The 18,733-nt window shown below is 35.9% G+C and overlaps 1 protein-coding gene across 1 annotated transcript in view; it reads right to left on the bottom strand.

Annotated features, from left to right (window-relative positions):
• Positions 1-1,756: 1,756 nt before the first annotated feature.
• ASCC3 (activating signal cointegrator 1 complex subunit 3) overlaps positions 1,757-18,733 on the bottom strand; it is a 363,321-nt gene continuing 346,344 nt past the window's right edge. Inside the window, exons 38-42 of the mRNA XM_012438418.3 lie at positions 11,520-11,671; positions 9,773-9,920; positions 5,975-6,184; positions 3,207-3,382; positions 1,757-3,111 (exon numbers count right to left, since the gene is read on the bottom strand). Coding sequence (XP_012293841.2) covers positions 2,964-3,111; positions 3,207-3,382; positions 5,975-6,184; positions 9,773-9,920; positions 11,520-11,671 — 834 coding nt within the window. The 3' untranslated portion in view covers positions 1,757-2,963. The remainder of the gene's footprint in view (positions 3,112-3,206; positions 3,383-5,974; positions 6,185-9,772; positions 9,921-11,519; positions 11,672-18,733) is intronic.

Below are 18,733 nucleotides of genomic sequence, written 5' to 3'. Positions count from 1 at the left end.
TGACTCCTTACTGTAGTTAGATTTTGAATGATGTTTCCTTGGCTTTTCGGTTACACTTCCTTGCTTGGTCGTATCATCTCTACATCTAGGCCAGATTAATTTTCATAAAGAAAGCTCCCACACAGTCAAACCCTGACCTCTGGTGACTTGCCAAGAAATTCCATTGTATTCACATAAGAGTTAGTCTTTACTCTCTAATTTACAGTATTTCACAGACTCCCCTTTTTCTTGCCTATTGATCCCTTTCATGTCTCTGAGAATGCAGACCCAGCCACTCTGGGCAAGGCTAGCTCCAAACCTTGTTAATGCTATTCTACCTGGAAGGTCTTCTTTCGTCTGTGCCTTCCCAATTCTAAGCACCTTAAAAACAGCCTAAATGTCCCTTCGTGATTTTTCTAAGTAATATTTTACCTCTGAACTCCCATAGCATTTCCCCACATCACTAGTATCACTTCAATTACTTTTTTATTATAATTATGAAAATCTTTTCATCCCCAGGCTACCCTTTTTGAAGGCAGGATATGTTTCTGATTCATGTGGGTATCAGATTACGCAACACAGTGCCTACAAAAAATCCTTGACGGAAACTTCAATTATTTTGAGTTGATAAACTCCAAAGAAATATGAAATGACCTGCCATGAAATCAGAGTTGTACAGTGTAATAGCCAGCCCAGAGGTGCATGATCTGAGATAAGTGGGCTATGGGTACATCAATTAAGAAAGCACGTTATGATACAGCCCACTGAAACCTTTTATCACAATATTTCTCCCCACAAAAACAAAAGCCCCTAAGAAACTTTAGAACAAATGCATTTTCTCAATATCAGGATTTGGAATTATTTTAAATAGTGGCAAAATTCTTGGCCAGTTATAAGTTAGTGACTTGCAGACCTGAAAATAGTAGTACTAATCTGATTATATTGGCATATATCATAAGACACATTTAACACTAAAATTTTTGTTGAGTAATGAGTGTGGATAAAGTTGTAGATAGGCTAGGAATGGTTGCTCACACCTGTAATCCCAACACTTTGGGAGGCCGAGAAGGGTGGATCCCCTGAAGTCGGGAGTTCGAGACCAGCCTGACCAACATGGAGAAACCCCATCTCTACTAAAAAGACAAAATTAGCCTGGCATAGTGGCTCATACCTGTAATTCCAGCTACTCGGGAGACTGAGGCAGGAGAATCACTTGAACCCCGAAGCAGAGGTTGCAGTGAGCCAAGATTGTGCCATCGCACTCCAGCCTGGGAAACAAGAGCAAAACTCCATCTCAAAAAAAAAAAGTTGTAGATAAATAGTATGGTCACTCATTGGAATAAGATTAAATTTTTCACATTATTTTTCTTCTCTCTATTGGGTACAACAGAAATACTTTCTTATTGTTCCTATGCCCTGTGTCATATGTCCAGTAAAGGAGACTCCCCAACTCCCCAAGTCTGCTTGCTCTCTAATAAAAAGGAATGATGTTGGTAAACATGAAATCAGTGAGATTATTTCCCCTCAGGTTCCTGTATGGACTGGTGATTGTTATCTATATATCTACAAATAATCTTCATTTTCTTTTACTTCCAGTAAAACAATGGTTAAGATATGAATTCCAATTAGGAAATAAACTTTGCCAAAGTAAAAACAGAGCGAACTCTTTATATGAAGTAAATTTCTGAGACTAGAGTCCTTGGGACACCTCATCCTCACTATACTTGGTTTGCTCACAATAGTTACTTAGATTTAATTTTGGGAAGTGAATGCCTGGTTCCCCACAACCTACTTTTATTTCTTCTACTTTTTTATTTAAGCATGGAAAAGGATAAACACAAGCAATAGGTTCCAATTTCAGAAACACTTAAATTCTAGTACTTGTAACAATTACATTGGAAAATGTTTTAAAACAATTCATTTTAGGGCTAAAAAAACTGAAATTATTTCACAAAGAATTTCATTCCACTAGAATGCATATTATATAAACATTGAATTTTAACAAGTTTTTAGTTTGAAAAAGTATTTTTCAAGACGGAATTTGTTGGGACATAGAGAAATTTTCTTTATTACAGGTGAAAACCTACCCAGAGGGGTCAAAATTTTCTGTCTCAGACTTGTCCTGGAGAGCATAAATACAAAGAACTGTATTATATAATCTGTACATGTTACAACATGAATTAGATTATACTTCTCTCCTTGTGTAAATAAATATGTCAGAAAGATAATGGAAATAAAACCTTGAAGTAGAAGGGAAAGAAAAGAAGAACAGTTGAGTAAGGGTATATTATGGAAAGGAAGCAGAAGAAAACATTGAGTCAGCTTGTCTTGAAGTAGCACTCTATATATTTTAATTCCCAGGTAACCGTATCTACATTTTCTAAGATCAATATATTCTGTTTTCTTTGTTATCATCATTAGGCTCCATAATATAATTTTATATCATATATTATTACAACATTTATGACTATAAGAAATTCTTGAAGCTACTTCTACATGTGATCATATCAAAGTATAAATTTTGCTAACAAGACACACTGTGTATCACCTTACAGATTTATATTTATGTTTTATGCAGCAGAGTTAGAAATCTGTTACATGTCCTAACACTGCCACATCTCAATGTAGTTTTCCTTAAAAAAGAAAAAGCAGCCAAAATTCATGTAAACAGTACATTGTGAGATGTAAAATTTGATTGAGAGCTCTGAAATATCATCTCAAATATACACAAATTAAAATGCTTTTTCATCTTACATATCAAGAAACGCATGAAGATAATGTTATAAAAGGCAACATTTGTTAAAAGGCCACTGTGGTTAACTTTTTGTCACTGGATTCAATACTGTAGCCACTGTCAATTTCCTGGATGGCTGAGGTTAGAAGTTGATCCTTTCAAGGCAAACATCAAGTAATTCGATGTTGTCTAGATGACTGAACAGCCAGAATTCTTAGCTGCTCCTTTCAGATAGATTGTTCAGGTCAGGTTACTCTACTGCCATGTCAGTCAGGGCATCAGAGACCTCAGTGTTAACCTGTGCAGAAAGACTCGCTTGTGTAACATTGAGATAGATGTCATACTGTTGGTCCAGGCCAAGGTAGCAGTCACTCATGAAATACAGTGTGTAGATATACCTACAGTGTAAAAATAGAAGAAAAATATAAAACCACTTTTGTAATCACAACTATATTTAATTCTTTCAGAACTTCAGTAGTAGGATTTTTCTTACCTTCCAGGGATTTCAGGGGTATAAAAAGAAAGGGAAACAATCTGATGATTTCGAATATATCCTACTCTTTTCAAAGCAATAAGTTCTCTCTTATCTACTTCTCCTAATATCAAAAACCATCCTTCATCTTTTGATTTGGGAAATCGAGGAGTAACTGCACAGCTCTCTGGTTTTCCCTGTAAACCAGAAAAGAAGATACAACATTAAAAATATCTAGACTTTCTAAGCCACTTGGTTGTAGTTAATAGGCTATGTTGTCTTACTTGAAGGCCATACATCAACATAGTTCAGCATATCTATCTGAGATGTTTTAAATTTTCTTCCATTCTGGTTTGGTGTCTGTGACATGCTGTTATCTAACTTACTTCAAGATTCTCGAGCACATTATAGACACTAGTTTGTGGCTATAACTATCAGAATATTTGGCCAGTTAGAATAAAAAGCTCTGGATCTTGACATAAAATCAGCAAATTCTCATGCTATTCCTACAGTTAACTTTAATATCACATTTGTAGTTCAACAAATTGAGACATAACCATGTTAACCAAATCTTCCAAAACCTTATTCGCAAGAAACTGATGCTTAAGAAAGCAAACAAACAAATATATGAAGCCATCAAGACTAGACTCTGGACCTCAAAATGACGAGTACTATGTCAAATACATACTTTTCCCCTCATCCAAGAATAAAAACTCATGTAAAAAAGCATATATTCTAATATGGTAATATTAAATAATCCCTTCTCTGAGAAATGGGAAATTTTAAGTCAAGAAATTTGTAAAATATATTAATCACTACAATCTAAGATTAGATATAAACATAATGATAGAATTTGATGTCTTTATTTTAGATCAATTTTTAAAAAATGCAAGATTATTCTAATGATTCTTTAAGACAATAACTTTATAGTATAAAATATACTAATAATGATATATTCTCAGACTTCACTCAGTATTCTAGAGGGAGATGTTTCACTTATGGTATTTCAAAAGAAGGTCAGAGAGTAATATATTTTTGCAGCATTCAGAAAAAAAAGAGTTTTTCTGGCATGATTAAATCTAATTTTTAAGTAAAATATTAAGGTAAAGAAATCATAGTTTTCCCTCATGATTTTATCTTTATGATTATTGCTATTTTTATGATTATTACTATTATTAGTTTATAATTATTACTTTTTTTTGGTAAGTTGCAACACATGAAGTCATCTAAAAAATGCTCATACTGCTGGGCGCAGTGGCTCACGCCTGTAATCCCAACACTTTGAGAGGCCAAAGCAGGTGGATCACCTGAGGTCAGGAGTTCGAGACAAGCCATGCCAGCATAATACAAAAAATTAGCTGGCTATGGTGGTGGGAACCTGTAATCCCAGTTACTCAGGATACTGAGGCAGGAGACCGCTTGAATCTGAGAGGTGGAGGTTGCAGGGAGCCGATGTTGTGCCCTTACACTCCAGCCTGGGCAAAATGAGTGAAACTCTGTCTCAAACAAACACACGCTCCTATTAAGGTTGAGTGTGGTGACTCATGCCTGTAATCCCACCACTTTGGGAGGCAGAGGCAGATCATTTGAAGTCAGGAGTTCAAGACAAACCTGGTCAACATGGTAAAACCCCGTCTCTACTTAAAATACAAAAAATTAGCTGGGTGTAATGGTACATGCCTATAATCTCAGCTACTCAGGAGGTTGAAGCGGGAGAACTGCTTGAACCCGGGAGGTGGAGGGTGCAGTAAGCCAAGCCTGGGAGACACAGTGAAACTCCGTCTCAAAAAAAAAAAGCTCATATTAAAGCCTCTGAAATGCCAGAGGCTAATCAGCTTATACTTATACTGACAGATTTTTAGAATTAGAAATCAAATGAGATGATACTTGAAGGTACAATACTGAAAGAATATCTTAACAATAGAAAGTTACCAATCATTTTGTGTGTGAGAACAGAAGGGACAATACTAATGAACTACAGTTTCACCCCGATGGCTTAGTCTAGATATGGGAAAGCCCTGAATCCACTGGGCCAAAAAGAAGACAAATTCTTTCCTATTTTAATTATTATGACACTAAAAACCAATCTGCCCACATGCTGTGTACTAATATTCTTAGAGGACTGGATAATTAATTTTGGTGTCAGAGGCAACAGAAAAGAGCATAGCAATCTAAAATAAAAATACTGTACAGTTTTGGCTCGTATGAACATTGACAAAGCTCGCCTATGCATTATAATGAAGGACACAGGCAGATGTGGCAACTGAGGCTCAGAAAAGCTTAACATCTCATTCAAATTCATAGAGCTAAGTGGCAAAGATTCAGTCTCATCTACATCTAGCTTAATGTGGTTCCTGTATACCAAAGTGCCTCTAGGGCAGTACTGTTCAAGCTTTAATGCCCTTAAAAGTCACCTGGGCATTGAGTGAAAGTATAGATTTTGAGATCCCTCCCCTTGAGGTTCTGATTCAGCCAGTCTGGAGTGGAGCCAAGGAATGTGCACTATAAAAGGCACTCCAGGAAATTCTGCTGGACTGAGTCTGTATACCATACTTTGAGAATAGTATTCTAGGCAATATATTCTTACGCAAGTTAGATTTTCTGGTGCTGAAAAATGGCACATAAGAAGAACTCACGAATTTCAAAAGACTAACTCCTGCTGCTTAAGACCAGTTGAGAAAGCAGGATTCATGAATGACACGGGCACATTAGTCATATAACAGATATGTGTGGTGGCGCATGCTGGTATTTGGTGTGAAATATTTGAGAATGGAAACCAAACACTATACCTTGTGGAACCCAAAGTGGACTCTCTGCAAGCTGACTTGAAGCACATACTCTTGGTCAGCATGCAATTTGATCCATTTGTTGTCATCTCGTTTGTCTGCAGTCAGAGTTGAGACAGAGAGTTCATTATGTCCTTCAACTAAGTCATCCCAGGAGCCTTTAACACTTATGTCAACATTTATCACTGGCAAGTGAGATAAGAAATTCCATGCCTAAATAAAAAAAGAAAAGAAAAATAATAGAGGAATAGTTTATATGAAAGGCAATGATGAACTAAGAAACAGTGTGCTTTTAGAAAAAAATCAACATTTTAATGTTGGGATTAATTCTGAATTCAATGCAGTTGTAGGAAATAACACAGAGACATTCTGTGGACCATTTACCCAGTTTCCTCCAAAGGTAGCATTTTTCAAAACTACGGTACTTATCACAACTAGGATATTGACATTAATATAATCCACTGATTTTGTTCAGATTTCCCCAATTTTCTTGTACTTGTGTGTATATGCATGTATGTGTAAAAATAATGTGCTTTTAGTCTTTTTAATATCTTTGTATAAATAACTATGAGGGTTATCATTAAACTTGTGATTCCTTTATTGTAAATCCTTTCTGATATTGAGCAGCTGTTGACCAAATTAAAAAATAACAAGTTAATGTAATCCCAGCACTTTGGGAGGCCGAGGCGGGTGGATCACGAGGTCGAGAGATCGAGACCATCCTGGTCAACATTGTGAAACCCCGTCTCTATTAATACAAAAAAATTAGCTGGGCACGGTGGCGCGTGCCTGTAATCCCAGCTACTCAGGAGGCTGAGGCAGGAGAATTGCCTGAACCCAGGAGGCGGAGGTTGCGGTGAGCCGAGATCGCGCCATTGCACTCCAGCCTGGGTAACAAGAGCGAGACTCCGTCTCAAAAAAAAAAAAAAAAAAAAAAAAATAACAAGTTAAAAAATGTTGTTGAACTGGTTTGTTTTAGAGAAGCATCTATTCAGACATTCATGTGACTTCTAAGATGGAAAGCATTACTTGGGGATATAAGGGAAACCTGAAAAAAATTCTGTAATGCAATTATTGATGTTAGTATCCTCCACTGACCACTTATTGTACAGATTTTTGGCCCATACTTCACATTTGTCCTATTTATTCTGAAAACAAATTTTCTTTATATCCTATACATCATAAAGAATTCTATTAAGTCTAGGGTTCCTTCTAGAAACAAGTATGAATTTTTGGCATCATCATGCTGAGAATACCAATTAAAATGACACATTAAAAGATATTTTACTTAATTTTATACTTGCTCTTGAAGTGGAAAGACATTTGTGGAAAATCAGTACTCAAACAGCAAGTGCTCACCCATGTTAAATAAGTGAATACCTAGGTCTACAGAAAAGATGTAACAAAAGAAACATGAGGTCATCTTTTTCTAACATATACAATTATATGGCAATATCACCATCAGTGAAGAAAACTCAATACATTGGCTTTTTTTTAAATCCGTTGTTACCTTCCGAGTTAGTTTTTAAAAGTACATGGTACTTTAATTTTTGTTTTCCTTTTATTCCTTTAATATATACTATAGATTTCCTTATAGGCTTTGATTTTTTTAGGGCTGCTGAGTATACCTAATTAAAATGAAGTAGCCATGATGAACCAAACTATCTCCCTTAGGAATAAAAAAAAAGTCAATTCAATGCAAATTTTCAATTCGACTCCAATCCTATAACTTGCCTTACGAATCTGAAATTATATCTTGAACTAGATTTTGAAATAGTCAAGCCACAGATTGTGCTTCAAGTACAAATGACGGTCTTTCCCCTGCTAGAACCAATAGTCACTAAGTATCAAAGCTGTACCACTTGATGTTCTCCTAGGACTGGCCAGTCTGGAAAAGTGGTTAAGGGGACTTAAATACACCATTTCTGTAAACCATTTGACTTTGTCAGACAACACAAGTAACATTCACCCCGTGAAGCAAGACTTCATGTTTCTTTACTTGTACCATTAAATTAGTTACCAATATAATATTTTGTTATTAGTAATTCATTGGGATTTTACTTTATAAAGTCTCCAAATATCATATCTGGCTTTTACATATATATATATTTAGTACTTAATGTTATTATTATTTTAAATCTACAATGTGTACACATATATTTATTGGATATATATATATATTTATGTATATAAAACATGAGCTGTTTTTAAAGAAACTGCTAAGACATTTCAATACCAGCCAAACATATTTATCTGAGGATTAATCTTCATCTATTGAATCAGGCAAGAGCACTGCCATGCATACAATTATTTAATTAGCAGCCAAATCCTCTGCCAGTCAGCAGCCGTTCCAGGCATACTGATGGGGTAGAAGATGCAAATCTCACAGTCGTACTGCTTTTTCTCATTACTACTGCAATTAGCACTTAAATTGATGCTTTAAACATACTAATTTCTGGAATAATTCAGGATTTGTATGTTACCTGGGATCGCCTCACTGCAGAGCCGGCACCAGATTGCTCTGCAAATTGAAGCACTTTTGAGCCAAATAACCATCATCATATCAGACAGAGCCAATTTGCATTTGGTTTTAAAGATAACAGAATGGCAATTTATGCAAATAAATTAAGTAAGTTTACTTCTGAGTTCTCCCTGAACTAATTATAACAATGTTCTAATTTTTCATCACATCTAAAACTTGGCTTGACATCAATGTATGTTGTGTTGGAAATCTGTTGTTGCTAATAGAAGCCTTGTTTTGATTTAAATATATTGTTTTTATTCATAATTTTGATGGTAATTTAGTTAGAAAGGTAGGCATTTATGATGAATATTTAAATAGTATTTTGTGCCAATTTTGGGTTCAACAGAAACTGAACAGTCAATCAGACGTTAATGCCTGTTATAGTTTTTCCAAGTCTTGCTCAAAAATAAGTTCCACTTGGAAAAAAAAAAAAAAGACATAGTTTAGAAGTTTCTTTAATACCTGCATTTGCAAGTCAATATGTTAATTATGTTATAAATCCTGAATGTTTACTTTGACATGTTTAGGGTAAAATTGCTTAAGACTTGAAGTCTAGATAGCCAAATATTTCTGGCATTGTTCATTCATATTTTTGGTCTTCCTAAAGATTGCCTGGAGACATGACGTTGTTTTTCACAATATAGATTTAGCTTTCTATGCAAGTTATATTGTTCATACACACACACACACACACACACACACACACACACACACACACACACACACAGTTTATTTGAAAGGATACCTTCAAATCTAGAAACAAAGTGATTATACTAATAAGAGAGGGGCATAAACAAATAACTGAGGGAATTGCATGAAAATACACCCAAGCATACAGAAAGAAACACTACCTTGAAGAGATGGAGTAGAAGGCTAGGACAATGCAGCCAAATGATGGACAAGCTACAGGAGGCTTTGCACAGCCAGCTTAGTAGCATTTATACTGAAACAACTTCTCATAATGCCAACACTACTATTAATTACTATTCCGCTCATTATTTTTAGTATTCATGTCTTGAGTTCTAATTCTAATTTATTGAGTTCTTATTCTATATTAAGAACTGTATAAAGCAGTTTACATAACAGTATCTTGCTTAATTTTCACAGGAACTTCTTGAGACAGGTATGTTTTCATGTTCATAATTATAGTAGTAAATGGCAGAGACAATTTAACCCAAGGTCAGCCTCATTCCAAAATCCATGCTCTAAGTTAGAAAACTCTTGGTACACCTTCTCAGAGTAGAGGAGCCTTCAAAACACTTAAGAGATGGTCTTACCTGCTTCGTTTTTGCAGCATGTAGTTCACTTTCTACCATGGAGCTAAATACATGGTCTTTCCCTTCACAGGCATGGATCAGTTCAGGAAGGCACTCGATGGAGGTCCGACTCCTTGCATGTGGGCCCTTTATAATTGGCTTCCATTTCCTAGGAAATAATATCAAACCAACCAAATAATTGTTTCACAGCACAAACAAGATTTTCTGACAATGGTGGTTTATATAATTATAACTTTTTTTTTGTTTTAATTAAGATATAACATTTTAAGGCCATTATGCTAAGTTTAAAAATTCAGCCAGCATTCTATATGGGGTAACAGCCCAAGACAGTACTGTTATCACTGCATAAAATGTATCAATTATGTGTGAGCTCAGTGAATATTTAGGGTTCACAGACATTGGGTGTTTTTCTACGGGAAGGCACTAATGTGAAGTAATGCTTCCATGTAGATGATGTACTGATCTGGACCCCTGACATGTGCTTAATAGGTACAGCAAATGTCTTTAATTACTTAAGTAAAGTTTTAAATTATAAATTGTTGGGAACATGAAGTTAAAAGTTCATTTCGAGAATTTTTGAGATTTACAGCATAAGTAGTGCTAGATCCCAGAAACACAGGCCAACTAAATTTTCCAGCAAGAAGAAAAATATAATACAGCACTCTTAAGGGTGACAGGAAAATTGTATCAAATCTCCTAGGCCCCAAGCAGCTTCCATAGCAGACCTGCGTGCTATGTGTGGTAGTACCTTACTGTGCCTTTTTTACTGCTGAAACCCTACTCCCATAACTTTTATGCCATACTGGAAGGGCTCCTGAAACTGAGCTGTGGACACATAGGAGGTTATCTGCCTTTCTCCCTATGCCACCTGCTGCTGGTATAGCTCACTCTGAGTGTCTTTTAGTTTCTAGGGACAACCCATGCTAAGAACCCATGTACCATGGAGACAACTGCCCTGGGACCCAACATACTTGAGTCAAATTGAGGGACTTTCCTGAGGAGACTCCGTGTGTGCCTGAGGTTCTTGTTGGCATCTGTGTCTAGATGTCTCAAATAACTGCCACCCCTCATCCAGCTGACAGAAGTATGGAGTGCATGATGGCAAGCTACAGCCAGATTGTTTTGCTTGTCTACATGACTGTGAACCAATATTTTGACTGCAAAGTATCTCTCAACTGGCGTGAAACACTGGTGTGAAAGAAACATTTCCAATTAAACACTGCCAGTCTTGCCTGCATTAGACACTGTTCTTTTCCTTGCACATGTATTTCAGCCATGTACATGAGACTTACGGGTTAAAAAATTTGATGCTAACATAAACTCTTAAGTATAGGTTATATCTTGAGCTCCTAATATATATAACTACCTAGTTTGGGATATTTTGCAGATGTGCAATTTACTCTTGACAATGGATTTCAGATCCCTCGAATCTCTTCAACAGTGACATTGGTCATTTATTTTGCTTTAGATCACAAAACATTTTAATGATGTCTTCTAAGATAATAATGTATCCAGTGCTTCCAATGGAAAATGATTTAGATAGAAGAAGGTTAAACTGTATTTCAGCTTGGGACTGATGATCAAATTCCAAACAAGAATGTTATGTCACTTGGCCATGTCTCACTCTGGGGAACAGGGGTATTTTCAATGTCAATAACCAGTATTCTCCATAACATAACATTTCAGTGACTACATAGATAATTTTTTTTGAAATTAAAACAATTACACTGAAAAATAAAACAATTACTTGAAAAGGTGAAGATGATGATTTTCTATGTTTGGTAGTGTAAGAAGAGAAGAGTCTTTTAACCACCGACCCTGGATCACCATCTGAATCAGGTTGGTGATATTCAGGACAGTCACCAGCCAGCCCTGGTTTGCAGCCACATCCAGCATTGCCTGAACAGGGAAAATGTGCATGTTACAAGAATATCATGGTACTTGCCGTCTCCACTGGAATTCTGATGTTTGCCTCAACAAACAACAAAGAAAGCAAGCATTATTATTTCTAACTTACCATTCATCAATATACAAACCAGAAAATAAACCATAGTTGGATTGCAGGGAACAAATCTGATCATAGCATTTACTGTACATTACTTCCTATGAAGGGCCAAATACTAAGTTTTGTTAGGGCAGGAAAGATAGCTAGATAATATTGGTACCTAGCATTAAAACAAAAATAAAAACTCAGTGTACTATGAGAGCAAATACTTATATTATTCACTGTATTAAGAACATTAGCAGCTGCATTTAAAGAGTGAATCTCATGTAGTCTTTCAAATTTAAAATCAATAATAGTAAGGAGATACTTTTCCTTGCCGAAAATTTATTTTCTCCAAAGAACAGGCTAAAGATAGAGGCCTGGTTTTCTATGACAATAATATACCACATACTAGCAAAGGGGGCAAGTGCCAGTGGTACATGTGGAATGATGAGAAGCTATTCATATTAGTCTATACATTTAATCTAATGTTTTATGGACAAACAAAAGGCTGCATTTGCTTAAGGCAAAACTAAACAGTGAAATCTTATTTAAACAAAGGCGAAGTTTACACAGGCAAAGCTATTTCAATTAAATTAGATTCTGGATAATGCTGACTTAAAGACACATAAGTTAATATCATGATCTTAGGTAGCTATTTTATACAGTTTTAGTACTATACTTTCTTGTTTTGGAAAATGAGATGAAGACAGGAAAAATTAGGTAGGCTTAGTAAATAATTAAAATGATACTTTAATAGTAAATATTTCAACAACAGCAAAATATTTATAAAATGTACAAAATCTGTTGTTAATGGATTTTTAGAAATAATTTTTAAGGCATATGATGTTGGAAAAATTAATTTGCTATAATACTTAGTATTGTTGATGGAGAAACATTTTCCTTCTGAGCTTTGAATATCCTACTCTGTTCTCTAATTTACAAAACATTTAAAAAACATCTGGCTAAATGAATCTATGGTTTTCTTAGTATATTACAGAGAAATGGATCAAAATTTCTGGATATCATGATTAACGTGATGGCATGGTCAGATTGGTCTTTAGCACCCATTAACCTGCTAGATATACATCATAAAGATAGAATGTTGGTATAATAGGTGTATTTATATATGCATGTGTATATGAATATGTATACACATATGAATGTAAATATTTATAAATCTAGGGAAAATCCACTTATATTCCTTTTAAAATCCACTTATATTTCCTTTTTCCCTGTACAGCAGAATATTATACTTTGTCTTTCTTTGAAGTGTATGAGACAACAACTCATGATGAATGCTACTCATAGACAAAAAAGAGTAGTTTACAAGTCACAGCTCTTGAGTCTTATTAAGGGAAGAGAAAAGGAAGAGAGAAATGAATAATTATACCTAATGCAGTATTATGATGATGTCAGAACTTGTAATGTGGAGTAACTATGTCAATTTTACTTGTGATTTTATATTGCAACTTGACTGGAAATAAATTCCAGACCAAAAGCTCACATACTAGAAGAGGTAGATGGATGAACCATATGTTCTTAACTTTGAAGTTTTCATGATGAAGTTGAAAGATTTCATAAAATTTATGAGATTTCCCCACAATTTTTCATTGTAGGATCCAGATGTGAAAATGTAAAAAAAATGCTAACTACTTAAATGAAATAAATAAAAAGCCATATCATAAATTGAAAACTATTATTTATCTTGTTTAAATTTAGAGAAAAAGCAGGTGGGGAGCCTAACAATCTGTAATGGTAAAAAGTTTTGTGGCTCCCCAGCTGAGTTGAACCAAAATGTTGCTGTATGTTTCTCTGCTCAATTACTCCCTAGTTATCTTGTTCTCTTTGCCCCTACTGCCTTAGTGCAGACCTTCGTTTCTCACCTGGAACATTATAGTTATTCTTTATTCTTATCTAATTTCTTTTCAATCTGTACTTTATATTGTTACTGAAGTGAATTATAAAAAGGTAAAACTGATCATATCATTCCTCTGCTTATGTTTCTTTAATGTTTTTACACTGTGTAGGGGATAAAAAACTGATGCTTCTCTGAATGACAGTCAACATCCTCTGATCTATCTGGTCCTTGCTTTTCACTCTGGCCACCACCTGCTCTGTACTCTTCGTAGAGCAATACATAACTACTGGTATTTTCCCACACCAACCTGTGCTTTTAATGTTCATTTTTTTGCCGCTTTTCTTCTTTTACTCCTCCCCCTCCCCCTCCTCCTCCTCCTCTTTTTCTTCCTCCTCCTCCTTTTCCTCCTCCTTCTTTTTCTTTCCTTTTTTAAAACAAATACATTCCTTGTACTTTGTCCCTCTGGGAAATTCCCATTCATCCATCAAGTCTCATTTGAATGCTACTTTTTACAATGACTCCTCCGGATAGTTGTAGGTACAGTCAAGCACCACATCATGATGGTTTGATTAACAACAAACGAACCTGCATATACAACAGTGGTCCCATAAGACTATAATACCATATATTCTGTAACTTTTCTATGTTTAAATATGTTTAGATACATGAATATCATTGTGTTACAATTTCCTACAGTATTCAGTATAGTAACATTTTATACAGGTTCATAGCCTAGGTGCAACTGGCTATACCATATAGCGTAGGTGTGTAGTGAACCATACCATCTAGGCCTGTGTAGGTACACTCTATGATGTTCACACATGAAGAAACTGCCTAAGGGCATGTTTCTCAGAACTCAGCCCTGTTAAGTGATGCATGACAGTATTTTTCCTATGCCTCTGCTGTTCCTGACACACTTCACCATCAACCTTTTGTAATCCTCTGTTTACACATCTGTCCTTTAAAGTATAGGTTCTTTATGGCAATAATCTGGAATAATTCCTTGTAATTCTAGCCCCAGCACAGTGCACTCAAGAAATATTTATTAAAGCATATAGGTTAAAATCCAATTACAATGGTTATAACAACATTCTGCCTAAGTTATTGCACATCTACCAAAGACAATATGGTATAAGAGAAAAGAAACAAATTTTAAAGTCAGATAAACATTAAGTAATCCCCCCTTATCTGTAGTGAATATATTCTAAGACCCTTATTATACTTAATGGCTCTGAAGTGTAAGAGTAGCGATGCTGGTAATTTGAATATGCCAAAGGGAAGCTGTAAAGTGCTTCCTTTAAGTGAAAAGGTGAAAGTTCTTGACTTCATAAGAAATCATATGCTGAGGTTTCTAAGGCATACAATAAGAAGGAAGGATAGTGTATCCATGAAATTGTGAAGAAGAAAAAAAATTCATGTTAGTTTTGCTGTCACACCTCAAACTGCAGAAGTTATGCCACAGAGCCTGATACATGCTTAGTTAAGATTGGAAAGGCATGAAAGGTATGGGTAGAAGGCATGAACAAAAACATGTTCTAATTGATGGTAATCAGGTTCTGTACTATCCATAGTTTTAGGCAGTCACTGGGGGTCTTGGAACTATCACCCAAGTATAAGGGGTACTGTTGTACAAGATGCCAGGGAACAAGGCCAAAGATAGATCTTGTAGCTCAGGCCAAACTGGAGGATGTGGGCCTGCTTTTCAGTTTGAGTGGGCAAGCCCATGTGACTATTCAGAGATCCAAACCTGATAGGGGCTAAGGCCAAGGGATGGTCCAGGTAAATGGACTTGAGGGTCCTGGTATCTTTCAGTGATACACTTCATATGACTGAGCTTAGGATGAGTTCCTTGTGTCTCACTACCTTTTATAGCAGTTTTCCTGGCAGATAAGGTCTGATAGGTATATACTCCTCCCCAAATTGGAGATGGTTTTGGTAACAACTGGAGAGCATGCCTGGGTTTCCCAAGTAACTCCAGAGTCCTTTACAGGGATCTAATACTCAGAGATCTGAACAACAAAAGGTTGTTTTAGTACATTGAGGGGAAATAATCCTTGACATTCATTAGCAGCTTAGCAGTAACAGTATGCAAATATTTAATCCCCCTTTACCTCTTATCTACTTTCTGCTTGGCACACTATCTACCAGACAAAGCTAGGATGATTCTGAGTGTTGAGGAAACATGAATGGGGGCTGATTCTGTGTGTGAATTCTACTAAGTTGGAATCAATTTCAGTTAATTGTTGATTCGGAATTCTTTGTCATCACCAGCCCTGGAAGAATGGAAATGTGATTCAAGCACTGTATCTGCTTATAAAATTATACAACAACTAAAACCTAATTGTATTTAGCAAAAACAATAGGGTTGCCATTTATTGAAGAGAGGTGAGCTAGAGAGGAGGTGATGAGTTTAATTTTGAACACATTTTCACTGAGGTGCTACCATAAAGCCAAGAAGTTCAGGTGAAAATGAGCTCTGGAGAAAGTGTATGGACTAGAGCTGTGGACTTAGAAATCCTGGGCACAAAGTGGGCAGCCAAAAAAATTAAAATGAGCATGTATGGAGCAGAGATAGGGGAAGCAGAGTGGGGGTTACCTGGAGATGATGTCTGGAAAGGCAGGGGGAGGGCAGCTAAGGTAGTCTCATAGGCACTGCTGAAATAGTCGTGATTAGGATGGATGTTTGTTAAGCATCTACTATTTGACAAACACTCTGTTAATCACTAAGTTATTTAATTTAAACCCATTTTTCAGATGAAGAAATTGTGGCCTACACAGATAAGAGAACTACCTAAGGCTGCACAGCTCTGGTAAATGGGTACAGCTGGGACTCGAATTTTGGGGAACCTGACTACAAGTACTTGCTTTAACCAATATAGTATATTGCCTTTGAAGTTCAGGATAAGAAGGAAGATGTGTAGACTTTGAATAGGTCCATAAATTAGAATTAAAGATTCTATGAGGAATGTGCATACTAGATAAATCAAAACTTTGAGAAGTTTTCCTGACAAGACAGAATGTAAGCAAATAATGAGTTTGGATGAAGTGTAATCAGTAGTGTGATTCACAAACACATGATATTGGTTGAAGAGTAGGTGTGATAGACTAGAAAAAGGTTTAGCCTGAGAGTTTAGACTATTGTGCCTTTAAATTAGCTTTAAGACCTTGGGCAAATCACTTAACCACTGGTATTCATTTTCCTCATCTGACAAATCAAGGAGTTTGATTAGGTGCTTTTTAATGGCTTCTGTCTATCTTCTGTAAGCTTTAATTTTTCAACAATAAAATGCCAACATACTCATACTATATAGTTATTTGTTTTTACAGAGCTTACTTTCTATTTTTCCAGGTGAACTGTTAATATCCTTGAGGTTAGGGATAGTATATACTAAGCAGGAAATAAGCTGTACAGAGAAAAGACCCTTCTGGAGTCAGAGAAAGATAAGTTACCTGCTTCCAGGTATGTGGGCAAGAACTCACTATAAAGAGAGGCTTTTCTTGGTCCCTGGAGACCTCACTCACAGAGAGTGAATGAATAGAGAAGCTCTGAGGTGAAGAGAAGGGAAATTGATAGCACTTATATTAGAGAGTCTCAATCATCTCAGTAAGTTGGAGGCGATGTCTCTTGCTGGGGGGAAGTACCATAAAGGAGCACAACAATGTTTGGAATAAGTACTGGAGAGAATTAAAGATGTGAATAAAAACTAGAGCAGCTGTGAGTTTCAACAGCATGATTTTGTAGTAGAAACAATGAGTTGTGGATTGTTTCCAGCAATAATAAGTATGCATAATTTGAATGTGAAAGTAGAGAATTCAAATGTCAATGGTTACCCAGGGAGGTGAGAAACATTAGGGTACCAGTGACATTACTGTTGAAATGGCCAACTCTGGTGTCAATGCTGTTTAGGGTAGCAAGTGAAGTCATAAACTGAAGGAACTAAGGAATAAATTAAGAGATCATGAAGGGAATAACAGATTCCAGATCAGAATAACAGTAATGTTCCAACTGATTGATAAAGATGCTGTGGTCAGAGAGGAGACCACACTCCTTGGCCTACTTTAAGCACTACCTTCTTGATACCAGTGATATCAATAAGGTAATGATTAAAGTAGTTTGAATATAACAGTTAGGAATATGGGATGCATGTGATTATGATGTTAACAGGGTCATCTGTTGAGCCCCCACTATGATGGAGCTGAAGACTATGAACTGTTGTTTGAGCAAAGTAGGAAAGAGATCTAGAGCTTAGACGATAGTTGAGAAAATAATCTTATGGATACTGAAAGTAAAACAAAACATGGATAGAAGCAGGAGTCTGAGAAGAAAGAAGTGGTTGGAGAGCTTTTATTACTGGGGAAGTAAGAAGAATCAGCCAGGTTAGGAGTTTCAAAGTCAAATATTACAATGATGGTGATGTGTGTGTCTGTCCTGAGGGTAAGAGAGGGAAAGAGAGAGGAAGGAGGGAGACAGGAAGACAGAAATGGGGGTTAGGGGTGGGGGGGTAAAATTCAAAAAGAGACATACAATAAATATCTTAGACCTCATTCTTATATGGAAAATGTAACTTCTGAAGTACTTGGCTTTATGCAAGGGTAGAACAAAATAAAACAATAACAAAACAAACGAAAAGCAAAACCGCAAATCAAAGTGTTTGAGTTTAGAAAATGAGCAGTCTCTGTAAGGAAATTTTTTAAGGTGTGAGATTCCTGAAGGCAAAGGCATCCTTTATGACTTGGATACACCACATGTCCTCAACATCTACTTCAAATCAATTTCAAGAATTTCCTAAGCATAACAGGCTTGGTCTTAGCATTTAAATTCAACCTATAGACACTTTTCTTCTTATCTTTTACAATTGCAGATTATACTTTAAAAAACTAGCATTTTAAGCTTGATAACATATCTGTCTATATTTCACAGCAAGTAAATCTCATGAATTCATTGTGAAAAGCTCCAAACAGTGAATTATGTAAAGTCAGACTGTGTAAAGGGTATGCTATATGGTGTGATGAAAATATTTGTATAGTATTATACAGATTTTATAAGACTTTCACTAACAGCTCTCATCTAATACTTTACAATACTAACTATGAGGCAGGCATTAATATTATTCCC

This window comes from Aotus nancymaae, unplaced genomic scaffold (assembly GCF_030222135.1).
Source record: "Aotus nancymaae isolate 86718 unplaced genomic scaffold, 86718_ANA_hifiasm-v0.15.2.pri h1tg000040l, whole genome shotgun sequence".
Taxonomy (NCBI): domain Eukaryota; kingdom Metazoa; phylum Chordata; class Mammalia; order Primates; family Aotidae; genus Aotus; species Aotus nancymaae.
Note: the sequence above shows the minus strand (reverse complement) of the source record. Positions and strands in the feature narration are given on the sequence as shown.